We start from the raw sequence: 26,314 nt of genomic DNA, 5'->3' as shown, positions 1-26,314 counted from the left end.
AGGGAACAAATAAACAAAAATTGATTAAAAAATGTTATAGCTAGAAGACCCTAAAAACTGTTTCTAAAGAGAATAATTACGAGAACAAATAAATATTAAACTGTTGTCAATAAGAAAGATGAGTAATAAATTTGAAATAATTTTTACAGTGAATAAAACAATCGAGAAGTTTCCTCAATTTCAGTCAAATTAGATTAGCAAATTTTTAAAATATATTACTGAGATGTAACATAATAAAAGAAAAGCAAAAAAGTTAAAGATCTATGGAATGCAAACATGTTTCACCGACATTCTTCAAAGATTCAAAAGCTTTTTCTTGTTTCTACTTCTTCTTCAAATACTTGTTCTATTAAAAAAGATGTTTGGAAACGATTTTTAAAAATCGCAGATTATTTCAGGTTGAGAGAATATAAACATTTCATATTTTTATGTATTTATGCATTTATTTGTGTTTTTATTTATGGTTTTCCGTCTTAATAACTAGTTAAATATCATATCTAGTTTATATAAAATTATCAATTATAGATGTTTTTATTTGAAGCCTTTTTGCTTTTTCCAAGTCTGAGAGTATTAATGTCCAACAGACTGAAAAAAACCACCACCATCCTTTCAACATAAGCTAACGCTGCTACCGCCTCATGCTATTCTTCTTCTGTGGTTTATTGGCGGTTAGCAAACAGCATCATGGTGGATAAGTGCCTCGAGCTGGTCTGAAGGGGAAATATTCCACCTGTCGACCAACACAATCCACGTCAGTCTTTTCTTCCCAGTATTTTTGTCTTTCTCAGAATTTTAATCAAACGTCTGTGTCTCGAATGATTACTTATTACTTACTGATGACTTATAATATTTGACTCTATATAAAGATACAATTTTCGGACATTTTGAATAAAGCACTTAACAGTAAGGGTGCTATGTAAATTCATCATTTTCCCTCCCTCTCACTCATGGTGCAGAGACTTAAACATAGTAGGACAAAATAACTAGACAATACACAGAAAAACAGCTAAACAACTAAACCTTTTGGTCAAAAACCCACACTAAAACTCAAATCTGTCCAGACAGGCAAAGGGAATGGTATCCCACAATTCCTTGTGGTGACGATCTAACAGCAGCACCAAAGTTACACCTACTCAATTGAATTAATTTCAATGAAAGTAAAATAACTGTCTGATAAATATGTGTTATTTTTAGATTGACTGAACTAAAAAAAATGATTCATCTTAACTGAAGCAAATAATTAAGTTATATCAAAGTAAAAAAGTTTATTTTTCCAACATCCATATGTGGTCTTATCACCCTCTCATGGTGGAAAAAGTATTATCTGAGCTTCTTCATCCACTAAATCATCTTCAAATGGACAAGCCATGCTGCTTCACCTCTCTGAAAACAAACTAACCTTCAACTAAACCTGCTCCAGACCAGGTTATGTTCAGAGCATGAGTTGCCATGGCAACTTGACCTACCCTGAAACATTTCTCCATTTCTGGAACCGAAAGCTGAGGTTATCAACTTCCTTAGCCTCAAACTTACCGTGGGAGCTAGCAGAACCTGCTTTCTGGAATACCCCCCTGAGTAGGTTCTTCATAGACAACATGTTGGTCTACCAATTTGCCTTTGGGCCAACTTGATTGGACTGTTTAGAAGAATAATGAGGATAAATGAGAGCCTCCATCAGATCATGTTTCTGTGCTGTTTTTCAATCTCCTCTTTTATCTGAATGAACATTGATGTTCTTGTCTTCTGTTTTCTGGTTCATTCTCCGATTTTGCTGCAGATCAGCAGCTTCTTTGGAGGCAGAGGCGGCTGTGTGGGAAGTCTCTGCAGGTCCAGAATCTTCTGATGGATCAGCAGCTGCTGCAGGTTCCTCTGGGTGGAAACACATTTCTGCCTTTCAGAACATCTGTTTGTCTTTGTTTGGCTTGAAAACGGAGGAAAAAAACATTTGTAGAGAAATCTACGGTGGCCCACAAGGGTCCTCAACACAACACTTTAGATTTGCAACACAACACTAAAAAACACACTACAATTCATCCCAACACTAAAAATTAACTCACAACACCAAACAATAACTAACAGCACAACACCTTATCTCAAAACGGAAGTATACATGAAACGGAAGTTGCACTGCTTTTGTTCTGAAATTTCCACTGGGCTAAAACATTGTAATCACGTCTCCATTCAGGGTTCATGAGATCGTTCAACAATTCTCCCACAGCTTCTCTCCCGCTCCGTCTGAGATTGGTTTGTGAGTCAGCAGCTTCCACGAGTTTCTGCGTCTGTGTGACCCACTTTGAAGGCTCACTGTCCCGCATTAACCCGACAGGGGAAAATAAAAACAAAAATTGAGTTAGAGGACCTTTTTTTATTGGTTGAAAGTGTTGTTTCCTCTTTCTCTTTCTTTATTGTAGTATCTTACACCATTGTTTTTGGTGCTCAACTCCTTCTAAAATTCTTCAGCTATTTTAACCATTCAACTAATAAAGTGATCAGCTTTTCAGCTCATTCCAGCTATGACTTTTGGTCCCTCAAATCCTTGAACTTTTCAATAAATTCCAGGATTTCCGGGATTTTTGCCTCCATTTAAATATATGGGGAATCCTTGAAAACCTTTGCTTCTTTCTGTGGTGCAGAAGCTCACTGGTTCGATACCCGGCATACACTGGCATTTTTCACCCAAATCTATTTTTTGTTATTGTGCTGTTTTCCCTTTATTCATGGTCAATTTTGATCATTTCTTTATTTAACTTTATTTTCTTACAGTTATTCCCCTTTATGTTTCATTTTCATTCAGCAATATGGCATTCAACCCTGCATTTGAATCATTTTGAATTAACATAGAGTGAAATACAAGCACATTTCAAAAGAAAAAAGATTGTTTTTTTCTGCCTTTTAACCAGAATTGTTCTCTTCAAGCAGTTAATGCAGACCTTCAGCGAACTGGCTGCCAAGGGACCGTCAAAGAAAATGCAAGTTCAGAGAAAAGACCATTCTGTAAAGGTCAATAAACGAATAAACGTCTACATTTATATGAGCTGGCAATGAAGAATCACCAGCATATTCATGATACAACCAATATTTTGTGAGAAAGTCCATCTTTATTTTATTGTATAGATTTTTTCTTTTTAATTTTATTTTAGATTTTTTTGTCACCAAACTTTCTGTACTTTTGCAAAACTTTCATTCATTCATGTTTACTATACAATTACTGCTATGAAGCCCATTGAGATGACTATTGTTGTAATATTGGGGTATATAAATAAAATTGAACTGAATATCCAATGGAATCATAGACATTGATTACTCATAATTGAAAACAGAACAGGGCTAATCACACTTCCATGCGGGATTCCATTATCCACTACGTATCTATTAGAAACAGACTTTCTTTTCTTGTACGGAGCAAACAGTTAAACGACGATCAAGCAATTGATTACTTCTCCTTATTCCTCAGATAATCTGTTTTACTGTAACCTTTAACCTTTTGAGGAAAGCACCCTTAAAGGAGGTTTTTTTTGACAAAGTTAGACTCCAGAGTTTAAAAAACAGTCTTCGTCATGAAGCTGCTGTTGGTGACGTGATCTACGACTGTAGATTTTTGCTGTTGCTGCCGCATGTTGAAACTCACACATGGAGGAGCTCTGCTGAAGAATCAGGACGTGTTCCGACCTACCAGGGACAAGATGTCTGTTAAATAACTCACAGACATCAATCATAGTTGTCTACTGGTCATCCAGAGAAATCTATATTTTGTTCCTCCATTAGATGTCTACCAATAGTGCAGGGTTTTTTCCCTGCAGTAGCTTAGGGGTTGCTGAGTGACTGTAAGGCATTGCTAATTCATTTTTATGTAATATTACATTTCCAATAAAGAAAGTAACATGAAAGCAAATTCATACTATGGTAATTAATACCACATTTTAATTTATTTTCTTGTCAATAGATTGCCCTTTATAACCCTTGTGCTATCTTAGATGACCCCATCCTTACATTGACGTGTTCTCCCTACCATGACAAAGGTGGATAAAGGTGGAAAGATTTCATGTCATCCATGGACACCAGTGAGGTTCACAAATCATTGAAGAAAAAAGGTTTAACGCACTGTCTAGTGGGTCTAGATGAACCAACTCCCAATGTTAAAGTGCCTAGGATAGTAGAAGGGTTAATTGTGTTAACGGTCAAAATCAGAAGTAAGAGATGTTGAGGTGTGGTCATTTGTTCAAGAGGAGCTGTTGGGGGTCCGTGGGGGTTGGGTCAGAGCAGGCTGGACTCCATAAACCGTGAATAGAGATGGACAAAGCCGGCTGTGATGTCACCCATAGAAAATGCCTTACTTCAGAATCCAGTGAAAGGAAGCCAATTTAGTTGACATTTTTCTTCACTGGTGTCCATGGATTACATGAAATCTTTCCACCTTTATCCACCTTTGTCATGGTAGGGAGAACACGTCAATGTAAGGGTGGGGTCATCTAAGATAGCACAAGGGTTAAAAGGCTCCACAAAAACAGCGATGATCACATCTCCATGTCTAGTTTCCTGCAATCATTCAGAGATTCTTCCGGTTCACTCCTGCTGCACGAGCTGCATCCGAATGACAGCCGCTTCTGGAATGTTTCAGTTTTTTATTTATATATACAGATCCAATGAATTACTTCAATTGGTAACAAGTAATTCAGTTAAGTTTATTCAACCTAATTTCTTATGTCTATCCAACTTACTAATAGTTTTTACAACTCAAATTTACATATTTATTTAAGTAATCGTCATATTACTCCAATTCAATTAAGTGTTTTCCCATAATAATTTATTGTACTTCTGGACATTTCAAATGTCTAAGATTGATGCTGCAGATATTCTCATTTTTAAAGGTTACAACGAATGTTAAACAGTGGATTTACAAAATGTGGTAGGTGTCAAGTTAACATTACTCTGACTTTAGCTTCAGTTCTACCTAAAGTTAAAGGCAGTAGGGCTGATAAATGAACTCACCATCCTCTCCCTTCCTCTCACTCATGGTGCAGAAAGAATTAAACACAACACGACAAATAACTAGACAATACACAGTAAAACAGCTACAACTAAACACATTTTGTCAAAAAGCCACACTTAAACCCAAATCCGTCCAGACAGGCAAAAGGAATAGTATCCCACAATTCCTTGTGCTGCCAATCTAACAGCAGCACCAAAGTTACACCTACCTAATTGAATTAATTTGAATGAAAGTAAAATAACTGTCTGATAACTACGTGTTATATTTAAGGTGACCTAACAAAAAATGATTTATCTTAACTGCAGGAAATAACTAAGTTAGATCAAAGTAAAATAGTTTATCTTTCCAACATCCATATGTGGTCTTATCACCCTCTCATGGAAAAAGTATTATCTGAGCTTCTTCATCCACTAAATCATCTTCAAATGGACACGCCATGCTGTGTCACCTCTCTGAAAACAAACTAACCTTCAACTAAACCTGCTCCAGACCAGGTTATGTTCAGAGCACGAGTTGCTATGGCAACTTGACATACCCTGTAACATACTTCCATTTCTGGAACCAAAAACTGAGGTTATCAACTTCCTTAGCCTCAAACCTACCGTTGTAACTAGCAAAACCTGCTTTTTGGAATACCCCCCTGGTTTCCTTTGAAAAACTGATCAGACAGAAAGTTGATCTCTCACTAACAACTACCTTTTCTTTATCTTGAGTCTTCACTTCATAGGAATTCTATTGGAGCAGACGCCAAACCGGATCAGTGAAAGCTGATTGAGTGGTGACCCCTGATGGGAGGAGCCAAGAGGTGAACAACAACAACCTGCAAGAATTAAAAAAAGAAGATATCTTTCAGTCTGTTAGACATTAACACTCTTAGACCTGGAAAAAGGAAAGAGGCTTCAAATAAAAACAGCTAGAATTTATCTTTTTATAGAAACTATGTGTGAGATTTAACTGGTTATTAAGACAAAAACACTAAATAATAAAATAAAAAGATTAAGTGTTTATTTTGTCAAATCCTGAAATAATCAAAGATTTTAAAAAAATATTTTCCAAACAGTTTTTACTGAACGCATCTTTGAGAAAGTCACAAATACAAGCATTAAAATCTTCGCAGATTGTCTGTGAAAAATGTTGAATTCCAAAGACCCTTAATTTTTTTCACTTATCTTTTACTATGTTATATCCCAGTTTTATACTTTACAAATGTGCTAATCTAACTTGACTGAAATTAAGGAAACTTTTATATTTTTCTCACTGTTATAGGAATTTTAAGATTATTGCTTGCTTTTCTTATTGACTACAGTTTAATGCTTATTTAGACACATAATTATTCTCTTAATTGAGAAACAGTTTTGTTTGTCTTTTTGCTGTTGAATTTTCTTTTCTTCACTTAAGAAATTTCTGTTTCCATTACTGTAGTTTATTAATACAATAAACAAATGAGATCAGGTTTATTTAGTCTCTGATGAGTTTTGTATTCAAATCTCAACATTGGAATTAGATACAGTGTGATGACGTCACAACAGCTCTCATTTTTTTCTGTTTTGAATTTCTTTTTTATTATCTCCTGGATGTAAACTGTTTTAAAAATACTGGAAGCTTTTCTGAACAACATTGAGATCCAGTTAAGCTGTATATACGTTTATTTAATTACGTTTCTGCACGTAACCCGGAAGTAAACAGCGGGAGGCGCTAGCAGCGTTAGCTTGTTATCAGGCTAGCAGAGTTAGGTTGTGTTGAGAGGACGGTGGTGTTTGTTGGGACGTTTGTGAGGTTTTTGGACTGAAAGGACGATACGTGGTTCGTGTGGGAACTCTCAGCATTTTCCAAAGGATCCTAAATGAGTGAAGAAGTGTTGAACGGAAAGACAACGTGGATTGCTGTGATTGAGAGACTAGCAGATGATCGATCGGAGCTGCAGTGAAGAGGACGGCGGTGTTTGTGGGAGTTGGAGCTGAAGATCGGAGCAGGAACCATGTCTTCAGAACCTCAGGAAGGTTCTGTCAGAGAACAACTTTCTGCTGCTGAAGGAACCATCGTCCAGAACGAGGAGGAGCTCTGTCGTCAGCGCAGACTGCTGGATAGCAGCTGGAACCCGCAGCTTCAGCTACATGTTACAGGTTTGTTCACTAGTGCATCCACCTGCAAATAGATCCATGAACGTCTTTGTTTCCCTCGTCTGAGCTGCTCGTCCGAGCTGGATAGCTCCGGTGTTGCTGCAATTCTTGTGTCACCGCTTATAGTTTGGGGTTGTTAGCTATTGGTAGAGCATAAACAAAGGCACGATGGGAAATCAGTGAAGTGAAGCTACTAGCTAGCATGGTGACACGCAGAGGTCTGAATGTGGTTTACAGAACCAATCAGATCAATGCTGTAGATAGAGGGGCGTGGCTACACCTGGGCCAAAATAACCACATCAATATCGAACCGAGTTGCTGTGCCAGAATTTGTTTCCCATGTCATCACATGACTTTAGGCATCGTTGATTTGTTTGGTTGCAATCATATTTTGCCCCAAAAAACGTAAAAAGAATATGGATGTTAACTTTATTCTGAGGCTTGAGAGAGTTTATTGTCATATGTAATACTTTCATAGCAAAGTCACTACTTTCATAAATTGTATTTCTTATTCTAAATTAATGAAACGAATGGCGTTGTTTTTTTCAACAAAAATGTCGCTTTACGTAGACTATGTGGAGAACCATTCAAATTAACAATAATTATGGATTGTATTTATCTACGCTTTTCCAGACCCTTAAAGATTTACAATGTTTCCATTATTCATTCACTCCTCAGTAGGGCTGCAAGATATGAGGAAAACTTATTATATGCGATATTAGTAATCAATATTACGATGACGATATAACTTGAGATACATTAACAAATAGAGCAAAACAATCAAAAACTTAATTTTCATTTCATTGCAACTGTTAAAGCTAACCTTCATCTACATAGAAGCCAACATCTAACGTAAAAAAAGCTCTACCCGATTGGTCAACAACGTGAAGGCGTCTATCCGATTGGTCAAATGCATAAATGAAATTATTTGATTCGTTAAATACTTCAAGCTGCCATAAGACTGTTTTAGCATATTTAAGGTAACCATTTATTACAATTTTGCCGTCTCTTGTGATATGCATATTGTACAGCTTGGTAAAATGATAACGATAAATTTGCGATTTATTGTTCAGGCCTACTCCTCAGTCATACTTGGTGATGGTAACCTTTGACCCACAGCTGCCCTGGGGCAGACTGAAATAGGCGTGGCTGCTAGTGTGCACCTCTGACCATCACCGGGAGATTTATACACATTTACACAGTGGAGCCACGCTGGAGGCAGGGATGGTGAAGTGTCTTGCCCATGGACACAACAACCGTTGACTGGGGGAATGGTAATTGAACCGCCAACCCTTCAATTATTGGCTGACCTGCTCAACTGCACGAGCCACTGCCGCCCCAAATATGAGAATAAACTCCCAAAAGCCGCAAAATAAAGTACGGTGCTCAGCAAAAATGAGTACACCCCTTTAAAAAGTACTAATTTAATCAGAAGCTCAATGAAAATAAGAAATGTTTCCAAACTTTCCACACGGTTGAGTTTATTGAACACTTCTTTAAGTCCATAACATGAAATTAAGATTAATGATCTAACTTTGATCACATCATCTTCAGTTTTACTTCAATTGGTTGAAGAAAAACTGAAAACACACTGCAACAAAAACTACTATATCTAGTATTTTGTATGAGCACCGTGAATTTTAAGGAAAACACCAAGGGGCCTCATTTATAAACGTTGCGTTGCTTATGAGCCGGTTCCGACTTCCTCGAGCCGTCCTGTTGGATCTCTGCTGGCTTTTGGGCAGAGGAGCACTCGGAGGAACTACGCGTGTCACCCGGTGCATCTGGCGCTCCGGTGCCCCGGTGCCCCCCCCCCCCCCCCCCCCCCCCCTCCCGATGGAGCGCTAGAAGTTTTTTCGCCTCGACTTTGATGTCCGACCATTACTTTTTTATTTCGGCCACGGTCCGAGGTTGTGAGGCTAAAGCATTTTCGGCGTCTGCCACCGTTTGCCGCTCACGTGCCTTTTTGGCATTAGTAATGCCCACACTGTGCCCTCCAAACAACATTTTTCTCCTCTATTCCACCTCGCCAACGATAAATTCTACTTCACATTGAGTTAAGTTACGTTTTTTTCATTTCCTCTCGGTGTTTGCCATGGTTTCGCAATCAATGAATATTCATTTGTGGGCATTTCACGGACTATTTATGGGCAACTATGGGCGTGTCATAAAGCCGCAAAAGCTGCGCTGCATTTAGAATTGGTTGTGATTTATTAAGGGAAAGATGCGTAGGATGTGCGTGCGCACAGTTTTATAAATCCGAATATTTCTGTGCGTACGCACGTCCTATGTTTCATCCGTACGCCACTTCTGACGCAAATCCTACGCAAAGTTTTATAAATGAGGCCCCAAGTCTTCTAGGTATGGAATGAATAAGTTGGCGACATATTGGAAAATCTATCTTTATCTATTCTTCAAGAATAACCCCTTTTAGAGTCTGGATGCTGGATGGAGAGTGATGCTCAACTTGTTCTTTAGAATTCCCCACAGCGCATAGATTGGGTTCAGATCAGGAGACATACTTGGCCGTTCAATCACCTTCACTCTGTTCCTCTTTATAAATACAGTAGCTTTAAAAGTGTGTTTTGGATCATTGTCGTGTTGGAAAAGCCCTCTACAACCAAGTGCATGAAGTGATGGCAGAATCTTCTCTTTCAGGATAGAGCAGTATATTGTTGAGTTTATGATCCCATCAATGAAATGCTGCTCCCCCACACCAGCAGTACTCCTGCAGCCCTTATAAAGACACTGCCAACACCATGTGTTTACTGTGGGCACCAAGCATTTTTCTTTTAAATCCTCACCTTTGCAACACCATACAGTTTTAAAATCATTAGTTCCACAAATAGTGATCTTTGTCTCACCTCTCCAGAGTATTGAGTCCCAGTAGTCTACATCTTTTTCAGCATGAGCCCTAGCAAATTCTAGCCACGTCTAGACCTTTTTTGTGAATGGGCTCTAGGAGAGGCTTCCTTCATGGATGATAACCACACATGCCATTCCTCTACATCAGGGGTGGACAAATATTTTGACTATAGGGTATTAAAATTTGATAGAAGGGCCGGACCAGAAGCAGAAGTGTGGAGTGAGAAAGAAATAACGTGGAATTTGGATGAAAACATGTGGATTGACAACATTTTTTTAAAAACAGAAAACATTTTAGATTGTTTATGTTAAAACCTTTGTTCTCATTTTAGAGCCAATTGCACCAACGGCTTTAAGAACTTCATGTAAAACTTGGAGAAATGCTGCGTTCATGTGGTGTTTGAATGATCCTAAAAATTAAAAACTAAAAATCTTCCAACACCACATGGCTTGCTAGAGCCATTTTTTCTTGTGAGGGCTGCAATAACTCTTTTTCTTTAAAACTTTAAACTCTTTTTGTCTTTCTTTTATTGTGAAGCCCTTTGATACCTTAAAGGAGTTGTAAACTGCTGTAGGAATTAAGTTTAATTCATTCATGATCCTTTTAATTAGAATAAATAACACTATTAATGAAATAAAAAAATGACCAAATAACTCTGTGTGATTTTCAAAGACAAATAGTCAGGAAAAAAATATACTGATATATTAAAAAGAAAAAACAGTAAATAGTGGATCCTCTCTCGTGTTCGTCCCACTGAGACTTTGAGGGCTGCAGCTCCTCAAACGTCTCACAGTTTGCACTAAAACTGAGCAGCTGCATTGTGTCCTGCTCGTCTGTTTCTCATCCAGTAATAATGAAAAAAACAGTACAGTGTTTATTGCAGGAGTTACGTTCTAAAAATAACCGTGATCTGTGAAATCCACAGAGTCTGATTACAGACGTTTATGGCAGTAAAACTCCTCACTGCCCACTTTCTACACTTTTCTCTCTTGTTTAAATTCTCAAAGTTCAAACCACCAAAGAAATTAAGTCCAGGATCTTAGAATTAAAACAAACATCTGATCGATCAAAGATTTCTGTAGAGAAGAACTCTGCATTTCTGTACAGGAGGCACGTCACGGAGGAGATAGATTGACAAGGTCTCCAGCCAATTGGGACACAGAACAGGGTGCTGTTTAAAAAAGCAGCATAATCGCTCTAAAAGGATGAGCTAAACCGGGAAAGATGAACTGCGACATAGAAAGGGAAGACTGATTTTAGACCATTCTGTACAGACTGCAGAAGGGTGGAATAAAATGTCAAGTTCTATGCAGGTCTTGATCGTGCGGCCAAAAAAACCCCCCACACGTCTCTGCAGGACCAAAACATGGAGGCAGGCCGGATCCAGCCCATGGGCCGTAGTTTGCCCACCCCTGCTCTGCAGTGTGCGCCGTATGGTGTTACAGGAAACAGTGTCGCCAGTTTGGTGTTCTACTGCTTTAACTAACTGCAGTAAACCTGCATGGCGATTTTCTTCTTTCTCATCAGAAGACGCTCATGTCCTGATGTCAGCCTGGACGTCTCTGATGGTTGAATTTCAATCGTTCTTGCATTTTGGATCACTTTTGCTATAGCATTTTGACTGATATGTAAAGCTTTGCTGATCTTCTTATGGCCCTAGGCTTTTTTGTCCTTTCTCAGATTTTGTGACATTTCATTTCCATGGGGAACCATTGCTGACAACATGAAATGGGACGGGCTGTTCTTTGTTAAGAAATGCCCTTTTCTAGTCACCTGTGTGCTGGACACCTCTTAAATGAAGCATTAGACTCACCTGTGGTTGAATGCCTGTTAATTAGAATTTTTATAGTCTTAAGTTTGGCTTTTCTCCTAAGACTATTACTGGGGTGTACTCATTTTTTAAATATGGGCTTGTATTAATTTGTTAGTAAATTACTTTTTTGTGTGTAAATTAACATACCAGTATTTTGTTTGAAATCAATGGGCCACCAACCTTTATGAGCCTTTGTAGATGAATTTTGTAGTATAGTAATTCACAGAAAATGTTGATTCTGAAAGGACACTAAAGGTTTTCTGACAAATGTAGTGTAATTATTTATATATATATATATATATATATGTGTGTGTGTGTGCATGAAAATAATATTAACAATTTTATTTATTAAATGACAGTTTGAAGGAATGATTGACACATTTATTTTATAATTTAAAGGTGTGTACCGGTATATTTATTTCAATTTGTCTCTTCAGGTCCTCCAGACTGCTCAGACATTTTTTCCAATGATCACAGAGTTTATTGGTGCTTGAAAAAACCTAAAAGTCCTGGAAACGTATAAAAGGCTCCTTGTTGTGTTTGTATCCCTGCAGTTCTCCCCCAGCATTGGATGACTGAAGAGGGAGATCTCTGCAACCAGCAGAAGAACTTCAGAGTGGAACAAGAGGAACCAGAACCTCCACAGATTAAAGAGGAACTGCAGGATCTAGAACCTCTACAGATTAAAGAGGAACTACAGGAACCAGAACCTCAACAGATTAAAGAGGAACTGCAGGATCTAGAACCTACACAAATTAAAGAGGAACTGCAGGAACCAGAACCTCTACAGATTAAAGAGGAACTGCAGGAACCAGAACCTCCACAGATTAAAGAGGAACCAGAGGAACTCTACATCAGTCAGGATGACGATCAACTTGTTCTGAAGAAGGAGACTGATACCTTGATGGAGATTCCTACTTATGAGGAAGATGAGAACAGTGAAGCAGATCTAAACAATCAGCAGAGCTTTAATGTTACTGATAGTCAGGATGAAGAAGGAAACCAACATGAAGAATCAACATCAACTACAGATGAAGAGACAGACCCACAGAACAGAGATCAGAGGAAGAGGAGGGGCAGAAGTCATGTCCAAAGTGTGAACAGCTCTCACATGTCAGCAGGTCAGTGTGACTCTGAACGTCAGCTCCACGCTGTCGGTATATTCACTTCAACAACGGTCATAAGGGTTTGCTGATACTGTGACCCCGCCCACCTTTATAAATATTGCTACTTTTGTCAATAAAACTATAAAGATTCCCAGAATGTACATTACTTTCCATGTTGGCCTTCAGGAACAGGCGATTTAACTTATAGCCCATCTTAGTAAAAATAAACAATGGAATTTAGTTTTGGATATCTCACCATTATCAACCTTGAAGGTTGTGATGCTGGTTACCAGTAAAGTCAAAAGTTAGAATAAAAATATGAAAATGATGATGGTAAAACTCTGGAGAAAAGCTTGCATGCAATGTATGCTGCAAAGAGGATTAATAGCTTGTTTTAAGAACTCATTTCATGTCATAATTTGTGGTTGATAATATGATTCATAGTCAGTATTGTTCCATTTTGAAAGATCCGATTCACTGACCTAAAATGGATCCAGGACATCTTTAGCCAAAACTTAACCCAGTGTGACTCAGAGATAAATACCTGGAACTGAACAGAATAGCTGAAGTTTTCCAGATTCCTTAAACTTCTTGAAAGATAATCAAGTGTAAATTAAATATGTGTACAAACAATCAAGTAAACACAGATAAATGGCAAATGGATTCACATTTTAGTTTAGCCCACTGTTGATTTTCCACATGAAAATGACACAAATGGAACATTATTAGAACATTCTACCAAATTGTATGGTCATGTCTGTGCTAATTTCAAAGTGTTTCCACATATTTGACTGGAATGATTGATTGATGAGTTTTTGCTGCATCACATGTGTGTTGTCCACTGGAATGTCCTTGGTCATTTTTACATACACCTACCATGACCCAATCCTAAATTTATTTTCCAATATCGATTTTGATCTTATTTTGAAAATATTCTGTATGGTATAGGAAGATTCGATTAAATTAACAACTCGCCTCAGACAGGTTGATCTGGTTGGTTCGTAGTAATAGAAATCAATTAATGGATTATTTGATTAATCGTTATACTCCTCCTGGATCTGTTTCCTCAGTCTGTAAACCTCCTGCTTTCAAATGTTTTTTTTGCATTCAAAAACTTTTTTTTTGGTTTCAAAAACACTGCGTTTGCAAAACACATGTTTTCGCATCACGTTGTGCCAAATCTCGCTTTTGTCCTATCTTTGATTTTGTTGACTACTGTGAGCGCGACTTAGCGTGATAAAACTGCCACCACGGCCACCGCCAAAAATTTTTTCACATGCGTTGTGTGTCATCTCACTTTTTACATATCTTTGATTTTCCTGACATTAGTTTCAGTTTAGCGTGACAAAGCTGCCATCAAACAGCTGCTGATTGGTCCAGAACCTAACCAATGTAATCGCAGTATTCATCTAACATGGTGTCTGCTACCGAAGCTCAGAAACCAAACCAGCTCTTTTTACCCTCAATTTTGTCTCTTTGGATAAAGACGCTTTCATCATTGTTTTTATAATTTTAACAATAATTCATACTTTCTTTCTTTTTTAGCATTGATTAATTTTTATTTGGTCAGATTTGTGAATTTATGGCAGAGGATCTCCCCAAACAGTAAATAAACTGTAAAAATCTGCTGACATTAAATCAACAGGCCTGTGTGTGATCTGTGAATCTTGCAAAGCAAATTATTGGTAAAAAGTTTAATTTTCTTTTAGATCTGTTCGTTAAAACAAAAGCAATAAATGATTTAAAGCATATATTATTTTATACTGTACAAATGTTTGGGATTAGACGAACGGTAATAATAGGCAAAATAATGAACTTTTATGTTCATTTTCGAACTTGTGAGCGTTTGTCAAAAAAAAAATTACTTGTGAAAAAAATGCTATTTTCTCTTAATATTTGAACTTTTATTGATTAAAATAAAACAATAGTTTAGATACAAATCTTAAAAAGTATTCCTTCCGGCTGGACGGTGTCAGAGCTCAGACGTTTTTTTTCTGCTGCAGACATTTTAAACACGTTGGTTACTGCACTGACATAAACAAAACAAAACTGTTTGATTTTAGCTGCTTTGCTGCTCCTTCTGGGTTTAATTTTGAGAGAAACGGGCCAGAATGGTTGAAAACGACAGAATCTCGTTCAAACAGAACTGGCGCCAAAGTCCATGTCTGTCTCCAAGCACGGTCAATATGAGACAGAGACACCTGATTGGTTAGAATCTGGACCAATCAGCAGCTGTTTGATGGCAGCTGTGTCACGTCAAACTGAAACTTAACCCGGCAAAATCAAATATAGGATAAACGTGAGATGACACACAACACATGCGAAAACTTTTTTGGTTGGCAATAGTCAGCAAAATCAAAGATAGGCAAAAAAGTGAGATTTGACACAACGTATGTGAAAACGTGTTTTGCAAATGCAAAAACGTCTTTGAATGCAAAATAAATTTGAAAGTGGAAAAAAAAATTCAAAAGCAAATATTTAATATTTTCATTTGCAACGTTGTGTGCAACGTGGTGGCAGAAATATCACTCCATAGAAAAGGCCCAGCCAGGAGACAGAAGGTGAGCCTTCGACTTCCAAAAACATAAAGCTATATTTAATAAACAGTATCAGGAGTCCTACTCAAAATACAGATTTTTCCCAACGGGAGATTTCCATGCACTAAGCTCACAATGCATAATATCCGACAACCGGCTCTCTAATGAGGCAATGAAGCCCTCAAAACTGCTTAGCCACTTGGAGGGTCAGCACAGGGAATTGTGGGATACAATCCCCTTTACTGCTCTGGTCAAAATAGGGTTGAGCACGGGTGTTTATTTTTGCCTACGTGTCTTTCATCTGACAGTTTTGTTGTTTGTTTGTTTTTTAGTTATTTCTTTCTGTTGTGTTAACTTCTTTTTGGACCATGATTGTGGGGAGGGGAGAGGATGATGAGACCTGTGCGATGTACAATGTTTAGCGTGTCAAAATAAAAGCTCTCTCTCTGGTTCTCTGCAGTGTTGCTACAGTAAAAATCTGCCTCTCATTAATTACCGGTCTGTGAAGAAGAATGTATATACCTGTGACCCTGTGACATATTTTTGAAAATAAGTTTGTGTTATTCTGGACTGGTGACCCTAAGTACTTCAGTCCTACTACTTCTCCTCCTCCTCCTCCTTCTTTTTCTTCTTCTTTTTCTCCTGAGACTGGTGGTCTCAGCAGGAGGAGCGGCTGTGTCTGACGGCAGTGACAGTGAGGGACGCTGGTCTGACTGCAGGGAACGGTCTCAGGGCAGCTCTTTGCTGTCTGCTAGTTAGGACATAAAGCTGTATCCTGCTCACATGTTCAGACTTTATATGCAACAAACTAAAGGTTTGAAGAAGCTGCACATTCCCTCATATTTCCCTGACTTGAAAGCTTTTTATGTGTCTGCTAAGCACCTCATCAAACACAGGGCTGAGTCTGACCTGACTGATCAGGAGGTTTACAGACAGATACAGAAAGTCCGACAACAACTTGGTTTTTAAATTCATGATGGGTTTGTTGCTTTGCTTATTTTTTTTTTTTTTCATTTGTTTGATGGATTCCTTTAAAGTGGGGAGTTTGAATGTTAATGGTAACAGAGAACCCTTAAAAAGAGCCCTGCGCTTTGAGACTATGAGGGCCAAACACCTGGATGTTTTATTTCTTCAGGAAACCCACAGTGATCCCGGTCTGGAGGTGGACTGGAACAGAGAGCGGGATGCTGAGGTCCTTATGAGCCATCTCACCTCAGATAGTGGAGGGGTGGGTTTTTTGTTTCCAGGAGGTTTGCTCCAATTTCTATGGAAGTAGAACAATTGGTTGCAGGAAGGTTTTTACTGGTCACAGCTGTGTTTGAGTGTTTTTCTGTGCTTTTAGTGAATTTTTATGCTCTGATTGCTGAGAGGAAGAGTTTTTTTGGTCAACTGAGTGTAAAACTGGATAGCTGCAGCTCGGAGGATTTTTTATTCTTGAGGGGGGGTAATTGTACTGAAAACGATGGTGGACGTATGGCGAAGGATGCATGCAGACTGCCGGCAATACACTTGGTCCCGCATGTATGACAGCAGCTTGACTCTCGCCCGTCTCGATCGTTTTTATGGTTTTAAGCCCCATTTTAATGTTTTTAAGTCCTGTAATATTTTTCCTGTTGCTTTTACTGACCATTCTCTTTTAGTTCGTGTCTTTCATGTGAAGGATTTTACACCTAAAAGTGCATATTGGCATTTGAATTCAGTTTTAACATTTGATGCTCGTTTTAGGGATGTTTTAGGTTTATTTTGGACTCAGTTTAGACAAAGGAAAAATGATTTTGGTTCTCTTGGGCAATGGTGGGACCATGGTAAGAATAAAATTAATCTTCTGTGCCAACAGTATACTCTGAACGTTACGTGTGATTACTGTCGATTTATTAAAGACTTGGAGACTGATATTGTGGGCTTGGAGTCTTTGAGTGAGTCCACTCAAAATCGAGGGTATATTGAACTCCTCAAATCAAAAAGGTTGACTTTGGAACGCCTGCTGGACTCTAAAGTTCAGGGGGCACTGGTTCGGTCCCGGTTTCAGGATGTTTCTGAAATGGATGCTCCCTCTAATTTCTTTTTTGATTTGGAGAAGAAGCATGGACAGATGAAGGTGATGCACTCTTTATTGTCCGACACCGCAGAAGGGAGCTAGGACCTGACCAGATCAGACAGAGGGCTGTGGACTTTTATTCCTCACTCTACACCAGAGTAAGTGTGATGGTGATGACAGCCTGTTGGAGGAGTTCTGCAGTGGACTGCCTCACGTCTCTGAGGAGATGGATTCTCAGTTGGACCGGCCTCTCCAGCTTCCTAAACTGTCTGCTTAGAAATATTGATGGTATTTTGTCCTGATTTATCTAATCCTATTGCTGCAGGTATGATATACCACTAGTGCATTACTTTTTGGTTTTTAAACAAAGAAAGTTGAAATACTATTTCAACTTTTACCTTTTTTCCTTGTGTGGCAATGATGACGAGACACTAGAGCTGTGACGGTTAACCGCAGCCCCCCCCCCCCCCCCCCCCCTGTTAACAAATAACAGTAACAACTAACAAATACATATCTAACTAATGAACTAACTATGTAGGTGTTGTAGATTGACTGTGTGTGTGAGCGCGGAGCATCTTGTGTAGTTATAGTAGGAAGGTGCGCACACGTGTGTTGGGGGTGTGTGTTGATTCCTCTGCAGCGGACCGCTCTCTAGCTGCACGTGAGCCTTCACCTGTGCTCTCTGGTACAGACATCTTCTCAGAATATTATTTATTGCCCAGTAATAAACGAGACTGCAGACACTTTGTCACCTTTCCGGTAGCTGTGAGCCGGACACCCATGAAGAACACCTTTGTTTATACAGACATGTAACTTTGCGCCGCACAAAATATGGTAAATGGTAAATGGCGTATACTTATATAGCGCTTTCTACCATCTTTCGAAGGCCCAAAGCACTTTACAGTCACCGTCCCATTCACCCATGCACACACACATTCATACACTGGCGGCGGCTCCCACCAGAGGCATGGTGGGGTTCAGTGTCTTGCCCAAGGACACTTCGACACATGGGCGTGCAAGGCGGGAATCAAACCTGCAAACTTACGATCATGGGTTGACCGCCCTACCGCTGCACCACGGCCGCCCGCGCCCAAATAGTAGTGATGTCCATCGAAATCTAACAGCGCGCGTTCATGTTTGGTGTTACGGAGTGAAGGAAAACACAAAATCCTCCGGCGGGCGGCCGCATCGCGCACTCAAGAAAGCACGCAGCTTGTAACGGAAACGAATACAATGGAAATGAATAATTAGAACGCAGTAAATTTGTCGTATTTCCTTGCGAGACGTAAAAACTTCTGTTGTAGAATGAGGATGTGTGCTTCTGAAAGCGCGCGTCTGTGTGTGTGAGTAAAGGGAGCCGCGTGTCACGTGCAGCGCAGAGGCAGTGACAGGCGCAGTGGGAGAGAAGGAGAGAACAGTCTGAAAGAAAGAAGGAAAGTCTGAACACAGGACTAGCAGAAAAAGGAAATTATCAGCAAAGATGAATGTGTTTAATGTGTTTATTATAGTTCCAATCACGCACCATATGCAAAACGTAAAATAAAAAGTGCGGTGATGAGGGGTGATGACCTCATCACCGCGGTGATGCGGTTATCGTCACAGCCCTACGAGACACTTCTTGTCTTCTGCCAAAACAGCTGTGCTGATCCACATCCTGTGCAGCCAACTGAGGGACGCTGTTGGCAGAACGCGGCAGATTTGACAGTCTGGAAGTGGGACATCAGTGGCGAGGAACTCGAGCTGACTGCATAATGTCACCTGTCCACACAAACGCTGGTTTAGAGCCGGTCCACTGTGACCAGCTCTCCGCGCCTGCCCATGACCAAAACAAAACATTTGTCCCCCTTCTCCAGAACACTGACCGGACCATCGTAGGGAGAGTAAGGGGGCGAGCAGTGGGCATCATGTCGAACAAAAACAAACTGAGCTCACAGGAGGATTGCAGGTATAAATAACCGTAGACATAGTGGTGCACAGAGCCAGGAGCCGATGGACCAGGGGCAGACGACTTTTAACAAAAACTCCCCCAGAATTCGGACCAGCTGTCCAAACACCAACTCTGTGGAGGACGTGTCAAGGTCAGTTTTAGGAGCCGAGCTTAGCCCAAGCAGGACCTCAGTCCTCATTCCACATCCGTCCTGGTGCACAGTCTTGTCACTTCCCGCCTGGATTAGTCTGCAACTGCCTTATTTTTGGTTTACCACAAAAAAACTACTAAAACTACAATATGTTAAAAACTCTGCTGCCAGAAATATCACTCAAACACCTTCCATCCAACACATCACACCTGTTCTGCAGCATTCCATTGGCTACCAATCACACACCGAATTACATACAAAATACATCTTCTGACTTTAAAATCCATCCACAACCTCATATCTATCAGATCCTCCTCCTCCCTTCATCTGGATGTCCCCACTGTTCGCCTCGTCACTATGGGGAGCAGAGCTTTCAACTGCTCTGTCCCCAGGCTCTGGAACTTACTACCTCCTGACCTCAGAAACATTGGCTGTCTCTCATAAATCACCAAGAAACTAAAAACTCACTTACCAACTTGTATATTTCCTTCCATAACTTGTGATTCTTGGGCGGCAGTGGCTCAGGCGGTTAAGCAGGTTGTCCAATGATCGAAGGGTCGGCAGTTCAATCCCCGCTCCCCCCAGCCAACTGTCGTTGTGTCCTTGGGCAAGACACTTCACCTTGCTTGCCTCCAGTGTGGCTCCACTGGCGTGTGCATGTGTATGAATGATCACGGTGATGGTCAGAGGGGCCGTAGGCGTGAACTGGCAGCCACGCCTCTGTCAGTCTGCCGCAGGGCAGCTGTGGCTACAACCATAGCTTACCATCACCAAGGAAGAATAAGGAGTGAATGAATAATGGACACAATGTAAGTGCTTTGAGCGTCTGGAAAAGCGCAGATAAATCTAATCCATTATTATTATTATTATTTTATTGTACATTATATTGCTTTTATTAATTTTACTTTATTTTCACTTTTATGTACGGCAACCTTGGGTTCCTAGAAAGGTGCTTAACAAGTAAAATGTATTATTATTTAGTTTTATTTACACTTAGGTCCATGAAAACAATCAGTTGTCCACTTGGTCCCAAAAGGCCTGATACCAGATCCGTTAGCTGCACACAGCGGTGGGCAACGGCTGGACGTCTCCAAGCCGGTGGGGGGAACCGAACTCTTCTGGTAGTCCGTCAAGAAGCAACATCAGGAGCGAGAGTCCATAACAAAAATTACCTCTTCATGTTCATCAGCACCCACAGTTGCTACTGAGTGCCACATGGCGGGATACAGCACTTGCCTTCTTTCTAAACCACTGACGAAAACGGCACAGGGGGCTCCCGCGGCACGCACCCATGCCGACTGCAGACATCGAAACTGGAATCTCCTACTACAGCCACCGGGCATCAGATGTCACATGCTGCATAGTGAAACGCCTTGTAACCAGCAGGACTTGGTCTTCTTCTTCCTCAGCCAGTCCTCTGTAATCTCTTAGTGCCAGGCACAGATTCTTCATCACTTTTCCCATGGTCACTGAGACATCTGTCCTCACTGTCCCCAGGTGGGCTGGCAACCTGTCAGCGACTGGCTGGCATCTTGTTCAGGGCGTACCAGGCTTTTGCTCAACAGTAGCTGGTATAGATTTTAGGATCCCCATGACCCCAAAAAGGATTCAATGAGTTCAGAAAATGGGGGGGGATTTTTTTTAATTACCGGTAAATTTTAAGCTGACGTACTTTTTAGGTGGTTTATATTTTTCTTGACACTGAACAATACAAAAAGTCTTTTAAAGTATAAAAGGGTTCCTTTTTGTGTTTGTGTTCCTGCAGTCCTCTCCGAGCATTGGGTGACTGAAGAGGATCTCTGCAACCAGCAGAGGAACTTCAGAGTGAAACATGAAGAACCGGAACCTCCACAGATTAAAGAGGAACTAGATGAACTCTGTATCAGTCAGGATGAAGATCAGCTTGATCTAAAGCAGGAGACAGATACCTTGATGGAGATTCCTACTTATAAGGAAGATGAGAACAGTGAAGCAGATCTAAACAATCAGCAGAGCTTTAATGTAACTGATAGTCAGGATGAAGAAAGAAACCAACATGAAGAATCAACATCAACTACAGATGAAGAGACAGACCCACAGAACAGAGATCAGAGGAAGAGAAGAGACAGAAGTCATGTCCAAAGTGCGGACAGCTCTCACATGTCAGAAAGTGAGTCTACTGGAAAAAATCCCAGAAAGGCATCTTTGGTTAAGAAACACAAACAATCTCCAAAAGGAAAAAGATCCACCTTTATAGAGTTGGGTAAAAGAAAAGGAATTGCACACAATTTGTCAATCCACATGAGAACCGAGTCTGAAAGACCTTATGTCTGTCAAGAATGTGGTATAAGCTTTGATCACTGGTCTCAAGTCACAATTCACATGAGAACTCATACAGGAGAAAAACCCTTTTCTTCTAAAGAATGTGATTCATGTTTTCATGACGTATCTAGTCTCGAAATACACATGAGAAATCATACAGGAGAGCACACCTTTTATTGTAAAGAATGTGATACAAGTTTTAGTCATATATCTAGTCTCAGAAGACACATGAGAAATCACACAGGAGATAAGCCTTTCTCTTGCAAAGAATGTGATAAAAGTTTTAGTCGTAAATCTCATCTTAAAAGACACATGAGAAGTCATACAGGAGAGAAGTCTTTTGCTTGTGAAGAATGTGATAAAAGTTTTAGTGAAATATCTGATCTAAAAAGACACATGAGAACTCACACAGGAGAAAAGTCTTTTGTTTGTGAAGAATGTGGTAAAAGTTTTGGTGAAATAGCTAGTCTCAAAAAACACATGAGAACTCACACAGGAGAGAAGCCTTACCCTTGTAAAGAATGTAACACAAGTTTTAGTCGTAAATCTCATCTTAAAACACACATGACAACTCATACAGGAGAGAAGCCTTTTACTTGTAAAGAATGTGATACAAGTTTTAGTCAAACATCAAGTCTCAAAACTCACATGAGAACTCATACAGGAGAGAAGCCTTTTTCTTGTAAAGAATGTGATAAAAGATTTAGTCAAAGTTATAATCTCAAAAAGCACATGAGAACTCACACAGGAGAAAAGCCTTTTTCTTGTAAAGAATGTGATAAAAGTTTTAGTTGCAAATCTCATCTTAAAAGACACATGATAACTCACAAAGCAGAGAAACCTTTTTGAAATCAAAGTATAATTCAGTGGAAATTCTCAATCTAAGAAACAAAGGAAGATTATAGGTTCAAATCAGAATCAGTTTAAAACGCATAAAAGAACAGATTGAAAATTTGAGAAATACAGTACAGACCAAAAGTTTGGACACACCTTCTCATTCAGAGAGTTTTCTTTATTTTCATGACTATGAACATTGAAGAGTCAAACTCACGGCATCAAAACTGTGAATTAACACGTGGAATTATATAAGTTATATATATTAAAGAAAAGTGTAAAACAACTGAAAATATGTCATATTGTAGGTTCTTCATGGTAGCCAACTTTTGATTTGATTACTGCTTTGCACACTCTGGGCATTCTCTTGATGAGCTTCAAGAGGTAGTCACCTGAAATGTTTTTCACTTTTGCCCTGTCAGGTTTAAGTGTGATTTCTTGCCTTATAGATGGGGTTGGGAGGATCAGTTGTGTTGTGCAGAAGTCAGGTGGACACACAGCTGATAGTCCTACTGAATAGACTGAAAAAAGTGGCTAAGTACAGAAAAAGAGATTTTTGGTTCCAACCACCGTGTCTTTGTGCGACGCAGAATGCCTGATTCCCACCATGAAGCATGGAGGAGGAGGTGTGATAGTGTGGGGGTGCTTTGCTGGTGACACTGTTGGGGATTTTTTCCAAATTGAAGGCATACTGAACCAGCATGGCTACCACAGTATCTTGCAGGGGCATGCTATTCCATCTGGTTTGTGTTTAGTTGGACCATAATTTATTTTTCAACTGGACAATAACCCCAAACACACGACCAGGCTGTGTAAGGGCTATTTGACCAAGAAGGAGAGTGAAGGGGTGCTGCGCATGATGACCTGGCCTCCACAGTCACCGGACCTGAACACAATCGAGAAGGTTTGGGGTGAACTTGACCGCAGAGTTAAGGCAAAAGGGCCGCCAAGTGCTAACCATCTCTGGGAAGTCCTCCTGCAGACTATTGGAAGACCATTTCTGGTGACTACCTCTTGAAGCTTATCAAGAGAATGCCAAGAGTGTGCAAAGCAGTAATCAAAGCAAAAGGTGGCTACTATGAACAACCTAGAAATTGACATTTTCAGTTGTTTCACACTTTTTTGATATGTATATAATTCCACGTGTTAATTCATAATTGTGATGTCTTCAGTGTGAATCTACAATTACCATAGTCGTGAAAATAAAGAAAACTCTATGAATGAGAAGGTGTACAATATGAATAAATATACGTGTATATATTTTGTATTGTATTATATTGTACCATCTCAATCTCAATTGGGGCTTTGAGGTCAATATATCAAGCTCAAGGGCCCAACTGACAGTGTGCTCAGTGAATGTCCCAGCCAATGGAGAGCAGAGGATGCACTGCTGGAGGACAGATCCTCATGCATGGGATGTACCACCCATGGTCCATAACTGAAGTGGCTGATAACAAGAAGTCCGACCAATGGCTAGAAAGGGCTGGCCTACAGGACGGCACTGAAGCGCTCATCCTGGCAGCTCAGGATCAAGCCCTGAGCACCAGAGCGATAGAGGCTCAGATCTGCCACACCAAACTAGACCCAAGGTGTAGGCTGTGCAAAGAGGCGCCTGAAACAATCCAGCACATGGCACCCTGCAGGGTGTAAGATGCTGGCAGGTAAAGCATACATGGAGCACCACAATCAAGTGGCTGGAATAAGATACTGGAACATTTGTGCAGAATATGGACTGGAAACCCCAAGGTCAAAATGGGAAACACCACAGAAGGTGGTAGAGAATGAGAGGGCAAAGATCCTTTGGGACTGTGAAGGAACTGGCAAGATACTGCACAGGACCCTCAAGCTCTCAGGCCTCTGGGAGAGGACCCGAGCTTGGGTGAGAAACCAACCGCGGAAGGGTGAGAGGGGCGTTTTTGTTTTTATATATATATCTATATATATATAGAGAGATATTTATATATAGATATATCTATATATCTATATAGATATCTATATCCATATCTATATCTATATCTATATATATATATGTAATATGTATATCTATATATACATCTATATATATATATGATTTAATATACATCTATTTAAACTATTTTATTATATTTATTGTTATAATATATTTCCTTTGCTTTTCACTCTAACCTAGATCATTTGACGAATGACCTTTTGAACTTTGTGTGATCATACTCGGTGCTATGTGTGTCTATACAACCGTTGCTTGCAAAAGGCTCGTCTCCAGGAAAGCAGAAATGATACTTCTGCTCACAGCAGCCGTTGGAAGTGATTGGCTTTTGAAAAACAGTAAGTGTGTCCCATGCCATTGGACCAGCTGCCTCATAGGGGGGGTTAGTATCGGCAAAGATGCTGTGCAGGCGGTTTTTATTGGTTGCATTGTGATTATGTGTTCCTCCTCCCTTAGAATTGCAATGTATGATGTAACCAGGGACTGCTCTATTTTCAATAAATACGGAGAGCAGACATTGTGAACTCAGAGCAGATGGGAGAATTGCTTGGGTGAATTGTCTGTCTGGCTCTCCGGTAAAAGGTACCAAGTGAATCTGTCTCCTTTCTTCCTGCTTAGGTATGTTTGAGAAATGTCGGTGACAGCATCACAAGGGAAATGAGATAGAAACTCGTGCATTTACTCTGTCCGTTATTTTTTAAAATCTCCGACTCCGTCTCACTGAAGTATAGCACTCTCCAAGCGTTTCAAGGGTGACTTTGGAAATCGGTGATGCTGGTGATTGAGAATGTCTTTATGTACTTGCCCTGCATGTACATTAACCCAGGGTTACCAAGTCAAACGTAATTACGCTAACTCATATCCGGCCCTTTGGAATCGACATACCCAGAATAAGCAAGTTCAGGCGGTCTTCAGCCAGAGTTCAGGGCTAAAATCAGGTTAGTGTATCGTCCATCGTGATGGGTGACTGACATCCCGATGGAGAGACACCATTGTGATGCCACGCTGCGAGTAGACACCATAAGCCACGGTTACATGTGCAAAATATCTTGATGGGATCAATGGTCGGATTAAAATCCAACCGTGTACATGGGCCCAGAAAAATGTTTTCAGAATATAACAAACGTTCACATGGGTCAGACATGGCCGCCCCCGCCCAGGAGGGGGGAACCCCGGGGAAAAAAGGGTGGCCCACAAGGGGTGTTATAAATATGGCCCGACCAGGCTCGGCCATGTTGGAAGTTTGGCGGGGCCCAGCGCTCAGGGGCAAGGACCAGGACCCACCCCCCAGGGACACGAACACCCCCGGCTCAGGTGTAATATGAACCCCTCCACCGTGCGGAGAGAGCACCGCCGGGCCCAGGGAGCCGGCACCCAAGGGACACGGCCACCATCGCCAAGGGGCCCGCACCCCTCACCAGGGAAGGGGTAGGGGACAGATGGACCCAGGTCCCACCTTCCTTGCAAAATGTGTGTGCGTGTATGTGTGTATGAGAGGGTGTGTGTGGGTGCATGTGTGTGTGTTTATGTTGGAATGTATATATTGAAGGGGGAGGGGTGTGTGTACTAAGGAGGGTGCAGTTAAAATTGGCGAGTAGGGCACTAGGGGGACATCTTGGTGGGGAGGGTGAAAATTATGTCTAAATCATTTTAGACGAACCAGTT

The 26,314-nt window shown here is 40.3% G+C and overlaps 2 protein-coding genes across 9 annotated transcripts in view; both read left to right on the top strand.

Moving 5' to 3' along the window:
* LOC105358492 (uncharacterized) overlaps positions 1–25,234 on the top strand; it is a 59,432-nt gene extending 34,198 nt beyond the window's left edge. The window contains exons 1-3 of one of the 2 annotated variants that reach the window (XM_078936016.1): positions 6,684–7,113; positions 12,344–12,910; positions 21,314–25,234. In XM_078936016.1, coding sequence (XP_078792142.1) covers positions 6,969–7,113; positions 12,344–12,910; positions 21,314–22,698 — 2,097 coding nt within the window. In that variant the 5' untranslated portion in view covers positions 6,684–6,968 and the 3' untranslated portion in view covers positions 22,699–25,234. Of the gene's footprint in view, positions 1–6,683; positions 7,114–12,343; positions 12,911–21,313 lie in introns of those variants that run through there. The other variant, XM_078936010.1, reaches the window with a different exon arrangement.
* The window catches only part of LOC110014093 (NACHT, LRR and PYD domains-containing protein 12-like), a 471,367-nt gene that overhangs the window by 72,538 nt on the left and 372,515 nt on the right, over positions 1–26,314 (top strand). The window lies entirely within an intron of this gene.

The sequence above is a fragment of the Oryzias latipes genome, chromosome 2, assembly GCF_053564925.1.
Source record: "Oryzias latipes strain Hd-rR chromosome 2, Olatipes_Hd-rR_3.1".
NCBI classification, from domain to species: domain Eukaryota; kingdom Metazoa; phylum Chordata; class Actinopteri; order Beloniformes; family Adrianichthyidae; genus Oryzias; species Oryzias latipes.
Note: the sequence above shows the minus strand (reverse complement) of the source record. Positions and strands in the feature narration are given on the sequence as shown.